The sequence below is a fragment of the Barbus barbus genome (genome assembly GCF_936440315.1).
Source record: "Barbus barbus genome assembly, chromosome: 5".
Taxonomy (NCBI): Eukaryota; Metazoa; Chordata; class Actinopteri; order Cypriniformes; family Cyprinidae; genus Barbus; species Barbus barbus.
This window is the reverse complement of record NC_136733.1, coordinates 30490540-30502142: the sequence shown is the minus strand read 5'-3', so window position 1 is coordinate 30502142 and position 11603 is coordinate 30490540. Positions and strand designations below refer to the sequence as shown.

At 37.9% G+C, this 11603-nt stretch overlaps 3 protein-coding genes across 3 annotated transcripts; 2 read left to right on the top strand and 1 right to left on the bottom strand.

Moving 5' to 3' along the window:
* Positions 1-470: 470 nt before the first annotated feature.
* On the top strand, positions 471-5869 carry LOC306869295 (caspase-1-like). Its single transcript, XM_079415989.1, has 7 exons — positions 471-591; positions 3508-3837; positions 3978-4003; positions 4352-4460; positions 4635-5107; positions 5202-5344; positions 5614-5869. The coding sequence occupies exons 1-5, from the start codon at positions 585-587 to the stop codon at positions 4772-4774; spliced, it is 612 nt and encodes a 203-aa protein (XP_079272115.1). The 5' UTR covers positions 471-584; the 3' UTR covers positions 4775-5107; positions 5202-5344; positions 5614-5869.
* Positions 5870-5937: 68 nt separating this feature from the next.
* On the bottom strand, positions 5938-8794 carry tnfsf10l4 (tumor necrosis factor (ligand) superfamily, member 10 like 4). The gene is made up of 5 exons (XM_079417294.1): positions 8510-8794; positions 8264-8395; positions 8128-8173; positions 7392-7478; positions 5938-7290 (listed from the first exon to the last, which is right to left on the bottom strand). Exons 1-5 carry the CDS (start codon positions 8681-8683, stop codon positions 6887-6889), a joined length of 843 nt encoding a protein of 280 aa, XP_079273420.1. The 5' UTR covers positions 8684-8794; the 3' UTR covers positions 5938-6886.
* On the top strand, positions 7874-11479 carry LOC306870185 (uncharacterized protein). Its single transcript, XM_079417296.1, has 3 exons — positions 7874-8088; positions 9514-10406; positions 10785-11479. The coding sequence occupies exon 2, from the start codon at positions 9753-9755 to the stop codon at positions 10197-10199; it is 447 nt and encodes a 148-aa protein (XP_079273422.1). The 5' UTR covers positions 7874-8088; positions 9514-9752; the 3' UTR covers positions 10200-10406; positions 10785-11479.
* Positions 11480-11603: the final 124 nt, after the last annotated feature.

The window sequence follows — 11603 nt, the reverse complement described above, 5'->3', positions numbered from 1 at the left end:
TAGCCCCTCACTGCAAAACAAAGATCCATGGGGCGGGGTTGCATCCACATCTAGGGGGTGGAGATGGGTTGGTTTAGGGGTGGGGATGGGTGGGTTTAGGGATCAGGGGGTGGAGACGGGTAGGTTTAGGTCAGGGGTGTCCAAACTCGGTCCTGGAGGGCCGGTGTCCTGCAGAGTTTAGCTCCAACTTGCCTCATGGAAGTTTCTAGTATGCCTAGTAAGAGCTTGATTAGCTGCTTCAGGTGTGTTTAATTAGGGCTGGAGCTAAACTCTGCAGGACACCAGCCCTCCAGGACCGAGTTTGGACAGCCCTGCTTTAGGTAAATGTAAGTCGGGAGGAGTTGGATCTAGATCCAACCACGCCCCCTGGATCTTGTGTTCTGCAGTGAGGACCATCTCCCCAGGTGGGGTTCCTATATGTAGTCGTCACGCAAACACTATTTTGATCCGCCCATTCCTAAGCACAACCCACATTATGGGTGGTTTTAATAAGAAGCTTCATTAACATTCCTTTTCCTGTTGTTTGCCCTTACTTTAACAATAGCTGTACATAAAAATCGTATTAGGATTTTATATACGACGAAATGGCAGGTAAGATTAATTAATATAAATAATATATGTGTGTGAGTAAGAAAAGTTCATTTGTAGGCTATATGACGAATAATTTTGCAGAAATCGCAGAAGAATAATGAGATGGAAAGTGAAAATAAAAAAACGACGAAAGGTTACCAGTTAAAGAAGACTTGTCGCCGTTTCAGTTTTATGGTCAGATTTAAGGCATTTAGCAGACAGTCAATTACTGTGAACATATTTGAGATTACGTATTATATTGTATTATATTAATACATTGTACATACTATTTTGGATGGTTGTAATATGTCTGACTGTATCAATCCTGTGCGCTCAAAATGTGATTCAAACTAGTTTTTAAAAATTGCTTAGACACTAAAAGTGTAAGTGGCTAATTATTTTATGTTTGTGTGTAGAGTTACTATGCAAAAAAATAAAATTTTTAGAAGAGTTAAAACAGTTTTCAAAGAAATGTTTGCTTTTGCGAGATGTGTGTGATGTTTTGTAGTTTGTGTGTGTAGAGTTTTGAGAAATGGAGTCATAGTTTCAAAAACTGCATGTAAGCATTTTGAAAAAACTGTAAATGTTGTAGCGGTTATATTTGGAGCACAAACAGAAAATTAATGCTTTAGTTTTAAATATGAGCAGTGAAATGTTACAATTCACCCCATAGTCTGGGTTAGATCCCCTGCGGTGAGATTATGCAACAAGGGTTATGACAAGAAAAAAAAACAATTTAAAAGCTTTTTATGCAACACTGACTTTTCAACATAATGTGTGTGTGAGAGTTTGTAAAAAATCTGAATAAAATGAGCAAATTTGCGATTTGCTAGGAACAACAACAATTGTGGGTATGTGTGTTACATATGATAATAAAACTAAATAATGATAGTAATAAATGAATAAAACGGTGTGTGTGTGTAAGTGATTCCCACAGGTTTGAAGGCAATGTGTGGTGGTCAGCCCGGGGGGGGGGGGGGGTGGGGGGGTGGGGGGGGGGGGTTGCAGAAGAAAAGAACGATTGAATAGGGGATACGATTGGATCCCCTAAAGGGATTTCCTAAGGTTAATAATTAACAAAAACTGTTAATAATTGGTTACACAGAACTTTATTACATTAATTCTCTCCTACTCTTTCTTCAATGCCTAACAAATCTATTTCTTTCTCTCCCTGACCTTGTCTTTCTGCTTGAGCAGCACTAGTTGAAGCCTGAAAATATTGTAAACAATAACATAACTAATTACACTGGTCGGACTAAGCTCCGTTTCAGACTGACACCTCCGGTTCAGGATGGTCCTCATCCTCAGCACGTGCCTTTTTCAGTCGCGGAAAATACTTTTCAATACTCATCTGGATTGAAGCAGCAAACATTCGGTGTAAGAGTAAAGAAACGACATAATTTATAATACGTTTATTTGATTCACAGCTGCATATAGTGTTTTGACCTCGACAACCCAACTAGGCTAGCCTACATTTTACCGCAAACTTGCGACTAGTTAACTTTCTAAAGAAGGCGCAATCGCGTTTGCTAAGGGTCGGGATTTACAGTAACATCAACACACTGAAACTATTGTATTCAGAATATAAAATATTTTATAGCACTTTTTAATCTGTGATTGTGTGTTAAAAGTGTTCACGAGATACCAACCTTTCGCCAGCCGTCTTCTCTCCACAGATGAATATGATCCAGACAGATGTGGTGTGCACGGAGGGGAGGTGCTGTGTGCGTGTGTGTGTGTGTGTGTGAGGGAGGGAGAGACGCGTGAGTGACAGAGAGATGAAGAGAGAGCAGGGAAAGGAAATGCAGTTGAACGAATTCGCTGCGTGTTTTAAATAGCGTACAAAAGAATAACGAAACGCAATATGTGACGGTCGGTATTGATTTTTTATTTTTTTTGGTCGGTGTTGAATCTGTGGCGGTCGGGGGGGGGGGGGGGGAATGAATAATAAAGATAATGAATTTCAAACGAAAGTGACTGAACCAATCATGTTTTTATTAATATAAGTAGCCTACATATACATATAATTTTATATAATATAGAAGTAACGTTAGGCTATTTTTATACTTCAAACTGAAGTTAATGAACCAAAAAAAAAAACAAGATGCTGCAGCCAATGAGCAGCCGGCGGGGGCTGGTTGCCAGGCTGCAGGATGACTCAACCTCGCTCCACGGACAGTTTTTTATGTTTTATCAGACAATAACTATTTAATTTTGCTTCAGTATAATTTTCGGGACACTTAGAGCGGGATTCGGGATTCGGGACAGCAGCTTAGATTTCGGGACTGTCCCGAATTTTTCGGGACGTCTGGTCACCCTAACCGCCACAGATTCGTCTATGTGTGGGAAACACTGCATGTTTGTTAATATCAGTCAGTAAATGGCCATAATAAAAGTGAATTTGAACAGTTGAACATTTAGAGACACCCCCCGGTTTGTCTTTCTCGTCCAAGACCCAGGCATACTGAAATTCAAAGAAAATATATAAATATGTTTAGAGTAAGTTATAACATGTTTCATTGATGTTACAACTAACCCTGAGTCTCGTGGCCATGAATAGCTCAACTTACAGCTAAGAGCCAAAACATTAGCACTAACAACTTGTATGAAAAATATCTACACGGACACTGCATATATTGCAAAGCAGGGACTGCAATCACAAAAATAATGAGGTACAAAATTGATTCTCATATAAAATATGCTGTGTCTGCCACAGGGCTCTACTTCCTCATTTCTGGAATAAGGACTAAACTGAGAATGTGTGAAGTGAATTAGGTGATTTAAACTTGCTCCTTATATTTGAGAAATTGGAGGTGTTACAAGTGACCTGTGTTACAACCCGGTCTCACCCTACATTATGCCTATGTGACAATGATAAGCTTATATTTAAATAACATATAAATTAACATTTGACTTACTCAAAGCGCTTTCCTTTAGAAAAAGTCTTGGAACAACTTCGGATTGAACTGAAGGATCGTTTGACCGAGGCCGTCATCAAAAATTTGTTGGATGATCTTCGGGACAAGAAGGTGCTAGGAAATGAGGAGATTGAAGAAATATTGCAGAAGACCAAAACGCGAACCGATCAAGCTCGAGATCTGATTGATTTTGTGAGAAGAAAGGGGACAAAAGCAAGTGAAATTATGTTGACATGCTTGAAGGCCAGAGACAACTATCTTTACGACAACCTAAACATAGACAGCCATTTAGAAATTCCTGAAACGGGAGCGACCTGTAGCCCTGCACCAATGCCACATAGTACAACAGGTACAGTTACATGAAACATTTAGTAATCATATTTACTTTTCATTAAAAGATGTTATCACATTTCCTCTTTCGGTCCAGTTTTATAGTTTAAAAAAGGAATCACATTTTCTTAAGACTTACTGACAATCTTTTTTCCCCAGACAAACAAAACAATTTGGTCAGTGAAGTAAGTAATAAATGCAACACATGTTGCATTTATGTTGCATTTACATGTTGCATTTACATGTTGCATGGGAAGTCGTGGCCTAATGGTTAGAGAGTCGGACTCGTAATCCAAAGGTTGCGGGTTCGAGTCCCCGGCCGGCAGGGATTGTATTTGTTCACTACTCACTGCTGTGTGTGTGCACTTGGATGGGTTAAACGCAGAGCACCAATTTCGAGTATGGGTCACCATACTTGACAATACGACTCGACTTATATATTTTTCCTTTTTTCTCTAAATTGATAAACATTTCAGACAGATTTTATTCTTGAATGTTGCTTGTGCTTTGTAACACTTGCTCTTTTGTCCCAGGATGAGGTGTACAAAATGGACAGTAATCCATGTGGACTGTGTGTAATTATTAATAACGAGAACTTTGCAGACTCAATAAATAAACGAAACGGATCCCAAAAGGATGTTGGTAGGCATTTGTTCACACACTGACTTAAGAGATGCTTATTGTTCTTGTTTTGTTTGGTTTTTTTTGTCCTCTACATTTTCTTTCTTTCATTTGTTGTTGTAATTGGTCTGTGGATCTATGTATGGTTATTTTTTTAGCTTGAACTTTTATACTTTTCTTTTATGTATTTCTCAGATTCTCTGAAGACCTTATTTGAATTTTTGGGCTTTCTGGTTGAAGTCGAGAAAGACAAAACTGCTGATCAAATAAAAGCGCTTATGGCCAAATACAGTAAAGATGCTCGTCACGGAGACTGTGATGAGTCATGGAAATGAGACTGGTGTCGAGGGATATGATAAGAAAATATGTCCCCTGAATAACATCACCTCCCCATTTGATGGAGACAACTGCCCTGCTCTCATTGGCAAACCGAAAGTGTTCTTTATCCAGGCATGCAGAGGATGTGAGATGCTGAGTAAAGTGGTGGTTACAGATGATGCTGGAGCCAGTCGTACCCAGAAATCTTGCAAAGTATACAGCATTGCCAAAGATTCTGATTTCCTGATCGCCCAGTCCACTGTGGAGGGATATTTTTCAATCCGTGATCCATTCAGTGGATCATGGTTTATTCAGTCCCTTTGCAAGCATTTAAAAGAAGGAAGTGAACAGTGAGCATCCAATACACTGGCCTTATTACACTTTATTTTAAGTCTCTTGTCAGTGTTTATGTTAAATGGTTTCTTCGTTTATTAAATAAAAAAGATAATAAAAAATATATTTTAATATAATAAAAACTATAATAAAATTTCACTATAATAAAAAAGAACAATGATAAAGTAGATGCAAAGATGACCCCTCAGCCCAAATTCACCCTGAGGAAGCTTCTTATTTTCAAATCACTGAAGGTCAGAACTGTTTTTTTTTAAATTCCATAACAGAAATAGATTACAATTTTGTGCGGTGTATGTTATAAGGTGTCAAAAACTGAAACATTCACAAATGAACATTGTTCTGTTGCAGATCTGCATCTTCTTAAACTAAAATGCCTCTGTTTTATAATTAAACATAGCCTAACAGCCTTGTGATTTCTGTAATGCTTGTCAATCTGCATTTAGCATTATTTTGAATATAAAATATTTATCAAATAAAGCGCTCTATTCATTCCCCATTGTAGGGTCAGGCTGCTGCTTCTAAACGGAAGAAAACAGTCATCTGTCACCTGACGAAGAGGAGGAAATCTTGCCATTGACATTCTAGAGAAGTCTATAGTAGCCGATTTTAGAATATGTTTACCACAGGAAAGTGGACCTTGAGGGCCAGAGTTGAGAACCCCTGTTTTACAGGATCAGGATCATTTCATTTAAGAAATCTGTGTTTAATCACATAGGCTTTCTTTAATTTCTTTAATAAATGACATAAATTTTTCTTATACTGATTTTGTTTTGGCTGTCGACTAAAATCACCTAAACTTATAACAACGGAACTGAATCCTGTAATTCACATAGAGTATGTACTTTAATTTACATACTGAAAAAAAACAATAAGATTTACTTAATTTTTATTTTGCAAGTTTTTGCACGCATAAATTTTAAGAAAAACGGCTTCTGAAATTTACTCAATTGATACAGCACTGGGAAACATCCATGCTATTACAGCATGTGATTCACTTACAATTATGTAAGTAAGCAAATAGACAGCTTATCCTTTTAAAATAATATGTCCACTCAATAGAATTATTACTCAACTGAACACAGAGACCTCAACACTTGGTACACCATACACAATGACGGTGACATTCAGTGGATAGTGTTTGAGTATGAATGGGTTATTTTGAGTAGAAAATCAACTCCAGATGTCACAAAACAGTAAGTTACTAAACCTAACAACAAAAGCAACCATAAAACGGTGTAAATACAACTCAAAAACCATTTTTAATTATTCATGCCCCAGTGCATGATGGAAAAAACTGGATCATAACTTTGATATTTACTTAAAGAATCCTTGTAAACATAACAAACAATTCAAACAGTTCAAACTTTAATTTCTACAAGCTTAAACTGAGTACTAATATAGAATTTACTTTAATTTTTTAATTCTTGCCTGAACTAAATTATTTAATGTAGAAATTACATTTAATTTTTATGTAGTATTTACTTCACCACAAAATCATTTTTGCAGTAAAAATTTCATGAAAACAGTGCACAAATAAACCCCTTTTATTTAGTCTCGATATCAATAAAATAAACTGTTATTCGTATTTTAATTATACAAAAGAATTTAATTTACAATAAACATTGCATAAAAACATTTAGTCTTGGTATGGATAAAAAAAAGTGTTATTTATCATCGCAGTATACATATATTTTATTAATATTTTTCTGGAAAACAAATGACAAACATATAATATCTGAAAGAAATCAACTGAAACAAAACGCTGCTTTTTTTGCTTAGCTAATCATAAATGCCCCGAAATAAGTGGCTTCCTGTGGGAAGCGCACGGCGCTAATGTCCAGCACGTACAATGAGAGCCTGTCGCCCTTTTCTAGGCGGAACAGCGCCCCCTGATGGCTGGAATAAAGCTGTACACTAGAGTTTGCGCTCACGCAGGGAGTCAATACAGATTTTGCGAGCATCACTGGTCGTGGATAGGACCCTGTCCTCTTGTATAAGTACTGCGTAAAGTGCATACTCTGTCCTAATTGTGTTTTGAAATTAACCTGAGAGAAAACGAAGTAAATCCCGTCTTGTGGCACCGCTATTTCTCCATCGGGGCTCAGGCGCATTAACCCTTCCTGACTGAACTCGCCGTTTATGTTGTCCCACTGAATGCGATCCAGTGCAGGAAATCCGTCTGCAGAAAGTAAAAAGATTAAACATATTTAACTTTAACAAATTATCTTGTATAGTGCAAACAATAGATTATTAGCCCACTGCATGTGGGGGATTTCTTACCATTGTTCTGCAGCCTTTGATATTGTTTAAGCTCTTGTTTTGCCCCGACGTGCACAGCTGGTTTGAAAATGTCAGTGACATTATGTTCTGTAAAATCAAAGAACACACTTTCAATTAAATACAACGCTTGGGTCAGGATGCGAATTGTGGGGGTGTGGGCTCAGACTTCACAAATTCAGAAAGTCTTAAAAGTATATTCTTTTTGCAAACACACGTTTTAACATTTTACTATCCACAGCTACAAGTTAAATCTGGAATAGGCCTACACTACACGACGTTTTGCCTCGATTTCCTCTGATTTACAGTCAGGAGATGTGGAGTATTGCCAAAGGTCAGTCTGCAGATTTGAGATTTCATAGAAAATCGCGTAATGTATGATGATCACACACTCAGATTTTTTGGAGCACATCAAACATGTTTGAAATTTCGAGCCAATTTTAGAACACATTTGTCACGCGTCTCCTAGCAACAAGACGCACGTTTCTGCATAAGTTTGTTGTGATGGAACCATTGATAGGCTATAGCTATATACGATCGGAACGACTTGATAAGTGTATAATGGCCAGTTTTTCCTCTGAGACTATTACAAAAGTCAGTAATGGTGTCCAGTGGGTTAAAATCTGTTCGGATATTGAAAGTTGTGAAGTGTAGCCTATTCCAGCTTTTAGTTGAGTTCGCGGGCTAACCAGATCAACAGGTAACGCTAAACAAACAAACATAAATGCATTTGTTTTACCTTCTAATGTTCCCAGTACATAATTCTGAATGTCCAGCAACAGTCTCTGTTTAAAAAAGAATCTAGTCTTAAAAATAGCTACATATATTTCTCATTATGGCAACATGTATTCGGGTTTTAAAGCTGTTTTAAATACCTGCTGTGCGGTTTGTTTCAGTTCTTGATTAAACAAGTCACAGCTTGCGATACCTGCTTGATTTGTGGGTTGGGTAAGATCTGTGGAGAGACAGTGGATTGGATACCCTCCATCTTTGCCTGTTTCACGAGTCTTTTAAAGTAAACAAACAAACGTATTGTAGAATATTTTGTCTAAATGACAATATTTCTTATTTAAAGATGATATTGGTGTATGAAGAGGTTATTATTAAAATAATTAACTCACTCTGTGAATATCCTCGGAGAAGTCATAAAGAAGAAAAGCCGTGATACACGTCTCCGTGCTTAATATTAAAGTCAGAATCAAGAATAGTACATACTGGCCTTTTGTGGTTTTGTTTTCAGATGTGTTTTCGTCCAGCTGGCTATAATTGGGGATGTTTGGTAGGTTTGATGTCATGTTCAGAGTTTTTACAGAATGTTCGCATGACAGAAAGAGAAAGTAGCTTATTCTGTCGGATCCTTGTGGAGTCAAAGGTCTGTGAGCTGCTCTTCCGGATGTCAGTTTGTTTTCCTTGCTGGAAAGTCCCGCAGTCACGGCACCACCCCGCTTTCTATCAGATAATACGATTTATTTTTATTTATTTATTTATTTTTATAGAAGTCTCTTCTGCTCATCAAGGTTGCATTCATTTAAAATAAAAAATATGGTTGTCTATGGTTTTCTATTTTAATAAACTTTAAAACAGGCAATACTGTCTTCAGTGGCACACCATCCTTCAGAAATCAATGTTAGAAATAAATGTGCTGGTTAATATGTTTAATATATGATACGTTTTTTTTCAGAACAGCATTTATTCAAAATATATTTATTTCTAACATTATAAGTCTATACTATCGCTTTTTATCAATTTAGGCTACCACATCCTTGCTAAATAAAAGTGTTGAAAAGAACTACACACATGCGCTGATTTGTGACTGCGTGTTTTGAGTTTGAGCTCCATCAAGTTGATTCTTTATCTTAAAAACTATTTTATACACTATAATTTTAGTTTCTATAACGTGTGACTATATCCCCTATAGCATTCTAATACAAAACCAATCAGAGCGCCTTGTTATCACTAGTTTTATTTTGATTTCTCGAGTCTGCTATTAGTTTATAGCCCGTTAGCATCGGCAGCGTGGCTGCCGCTAATCTCGCTTACACTGCTAATACTCTATTCACACACATTACCATTGTTTCTCTGTTACTTGCTTAAATGGCGGATTTGTGTCTAACTTTGAGTGCAGATGAGGACACATTCAAGCTGCATTCGGTGCAGCTGGAGCTGGAGGCTGTGGAGAAGCAGATCCGCGACCTGGTGGAGAAGCAGGCCCAGCTGAGAGAGTGGAGAGCCGCGCTGGAAACATCCCGGGCTGACGCTCACAAGTCCGGGGTAAGTATACAGCACGCTGCTAACACTCCCACCACCTCTACTCCGTGTGTTTCTCTGCACAGACCCTGTGCACCCAGGACGCGATCTTCCCAGATGTCCTTCACTCCGGTGCCGGGACGCCACGGACCCTGGGTGCACCAGCAGCGGAAGACGCGAGCCAGGCCCCGGGCGACGACCTCTCCCCCTCCGGTCTTCGAGATCTCCACCTGGAACCGCTTCGCTCTCCTCCGCGAGACGGAAGGCAACACTGTGATCGTTGGAGACTCCATCGTCCGGCACGTCCGTGCTACTTTAGCTGAAGGTAAAGTGCATACTCACTGTTTCCCCGGTGCTCGTGTTCTCGATGTTTCTGCGCAGATACCAGAGATCCTGAAGGGCTACGAGAGCATCGGTGCTGTCGTGCTGCATGCGGGGGTTAACGACACCAAGCTGCGGCAGACGGAGACACTGAAGAGGGACTTCAGAAGCCTGATCGAGACGGTACGCAGCACATCGCCCGCGACGACGTTCATCGTGTCAGGACCACTTCCCACATATTGACGAGGACACAAAAGGTTCAGTAGACTGTTTGCTTTAAACGAATGGTTATTATCATGGTGTAAAGAACAGAAACGGCTCTTTGTTAAAAATTGGAATCTTTTCTGGGAGCGTCCTAGGCTTTTCCATGCTGATGGCCTGCACCCCAGCAGAGTCGGAGCGGAACTCCTGTCGGACAACATCTCCAGGATGCTACGCTCCATCTGACTAGTAAGCCAATTCTCAAATAACTACTATGATGACTTTTGTTCTACCCACTTAAAAGATAGAAGTTGTCCAATCTATACAGACTGTGTCTGTTCCCCAAATAGCGAGGTCAAAATATAAATTTAATGCAGGATCTAGAAAAAATCTGATCGTGATTAAATCAGAAAAACGCAAAATAAATGAACAAAAGCAATTTTTAAAGCTTGGGCTCCTAAACATTAGATCACTCGCACCCAAAGCAGTTATTGTAAATGAAATGATCACAGATAATAATTTTGATGTACTCTGCCTGACTGAAACCTGGCTTTTTGCCTGACGCTAATTATGTCTCTATTTGTTTCTCTGTTTCTGCCACGGGATTACTATCCCAATTAATTACAGAAGCTTCAGTCTGGATCCAACCCTTAAATGATAACCGAACACCTGAGAAAAGATAATGCCAACCCCTCAGAGGACCTCAGAGGATGCCAATGCTCAGACAACATACAGAATTACCAAATTTTGCCATAAGTTAAATATATTAAGGTTCTGCAATATATAAATATATTGTGGAAACTTAATTTCCTGTACAGCTGCTTTGCAACGATTTGTATCGTAAAAAGTGCTATACAAATAAACTTGAAACTTGAAACTTTTTAATTTCTTTCAATAATTAATTTTTTTTTTTTTACCCCAAACTTTAAATTTTTTTTTGTGTATAATGTTATAGAAGATTTATATTTTAAATAAATGCTGCTCTTTTTTAACTTTTTATTCCTTAAAATATCCTGAGAAAAGTATCACAGGTTCCATAACTGCTTAACATTGAGGCTAAATCAGCATATTAGAAGGATTTCTGAAGGATCATGTGACACTGAAGACTGGAGTAATGCCTGATGAAATTCAGCTTTGCATCACAGAAATAAATTATGTTTTAAAGTATATTAAAAAAGTTGTATTGTACAAAATGTTGTAATTTAAAAGTTGTAATAATATCACACAACATTACGTTTTTTTCTGTATTTTTAATCAAATAAATGCAGCCTTTATAAGCATAAGACACTTATTTTAAAAACATTAAAAATATTGCTGATCCCAAACTTTTGAATGGCAGTGCATTCCCCATTTATTTAGAGATCTGTATTGTCTTAAGAATAATATATCAGAAAGAAACTTTAACATATGAAATTATCTATCACAACAAAAAGGCCAAAATACTAC